At 45.3% G+C, this 1201-nt stretch overlaps 1 protein-coding gene across 1 annotated transcript in view; it reads left to right on the forward strand.

Annotated features, from left to right (window-relative positions):
• The first annotated feature begins 832 nt into the window (after window positions 1-832).
• The window catches only part of TMX1 (thioredoxin-related transmembrane protein 1), a 13393-nt gene continuing 13024 nt past the window's right edge, over window positions 833-1201 (forward strand). Inside the window, exon 1 of the mRNA XM_010842265.1 lies at window positions 833-1198. Coding sequence (XP_010840567.1) covers window positions 1047-1198 — 152 coding nt within the window. The 5' untranslated portion in view covers window positions 833-1046. The remainder of the gene's footprint in view (window positions 1199-1201) is intronic.

Genomic DNA, 1201 nt, shown 5'->3' on the forward strand with positions numbered 1-1201 from the left:
GAAGAAAAAAAAGCAAATGAGGCACCACATTGCACCTTTCAAGAAAACTATGTGACAGAATGCTGCTGGCAGTCAAGTAAATTACTAGTGTCCTACAAAGGGCCTTGCACGGAAAGGGTGGGGAAATTAGCCAAATGAATTGAGTTTATGAGAGAATGTGAGGCCAGGAGGTGTAATGGCAATTATTCAATTATTTTCATTTGACTGATTAATACTTTTTAAAGACAGCGCTTATTTTGATTTGCAGTTGTATTTACAAGTGCTTGGGAAAAAATCTTAAGTATTTGTTACAAACCTATGTGTCTTGTCCCATTTTGAATTTCTGATCTAGTTATTTCTGTAACTAATGATTTACAAAAAACTGAGGGATAACATACATCCTAAAGTGCATACAAGTGCATGAAACATGTACAGGTCGATGGTTTTTTAACATATGTGTAAACCCGTGTAACTACTTTTCCGACCAAGATATACAATATAAAGGGAACCCAGATCTGATGAAGTCTCCCTTATGCTCCTCCAGTCTCTCTAATCCTCCAGAAGTAAACCAATATTCTGACTCATATAAACATCCATTAGCTTTCTTACGAAAATTTTCAAATGAAACAAAAGAAAACTCTGACGAGCATTTAACTGTAAACTGCTTTAGTGTAAACTTACCAACTGTATTCAGGAAGTATAAATGTCAAACATTTGGCGCCAAAATCCTGATGCAAATTTTTAAGCCTTTCCTCTCCAAAGTCCCGCCCCATTTTGTACACCACGCCCTCGGTTCATTCTTCCTGCAAAACGGCTCTGGGGCAAAGCAGAAAGAAGGAAGAGAAGGTTCTCGTCATGCGCACTAGGGGCGCTCCCTTTTTCTTTCCTCAACCAATCCACTAGTATCCAGCTTTGTCCTGCGCATTGCGCGTCCTCAAGGCGCGCGCGCGCGCGAGCCCTGCCGCGCTCATGCGCACAAACTGATCAGCGGGCGCGGGCGGAAGTGAGGAGCTGCTGCGCGGAGGTGGGGGCCGCCTCGCTCATTGTGGGTGGGCGAAACGGCTGACATGGCGCCGTCCGGGAGTCTCCGGATCCCGGTGGCAGTGCTGCTACTGTTGCTTTGGGGAGCTCCCTGGGCCCACGGGAAGCGGAGCGACGTGCGCATCATCACGGACGAAAACTGGAGAGAGTTGCTGGAAGGAGAGTGGATGATAGAATTTTA

This window comes from Bison bison, unplaced genomic scaffold (genome assembly GCF_000754665.1).
Source record: "Bison bison bison isolate TAMUID 2011002044 unplaced genomic scaffold, Bison_UMD1.0 scf7180017864174, whole genome shotgun sequence".
Classification (NCBI taxonomy): domain Eukaryota; kingdom Metazoa; phylum Chordata; class Mammalia; order Artiodactyla; family Bovidae; genus Bison; species Bison bison.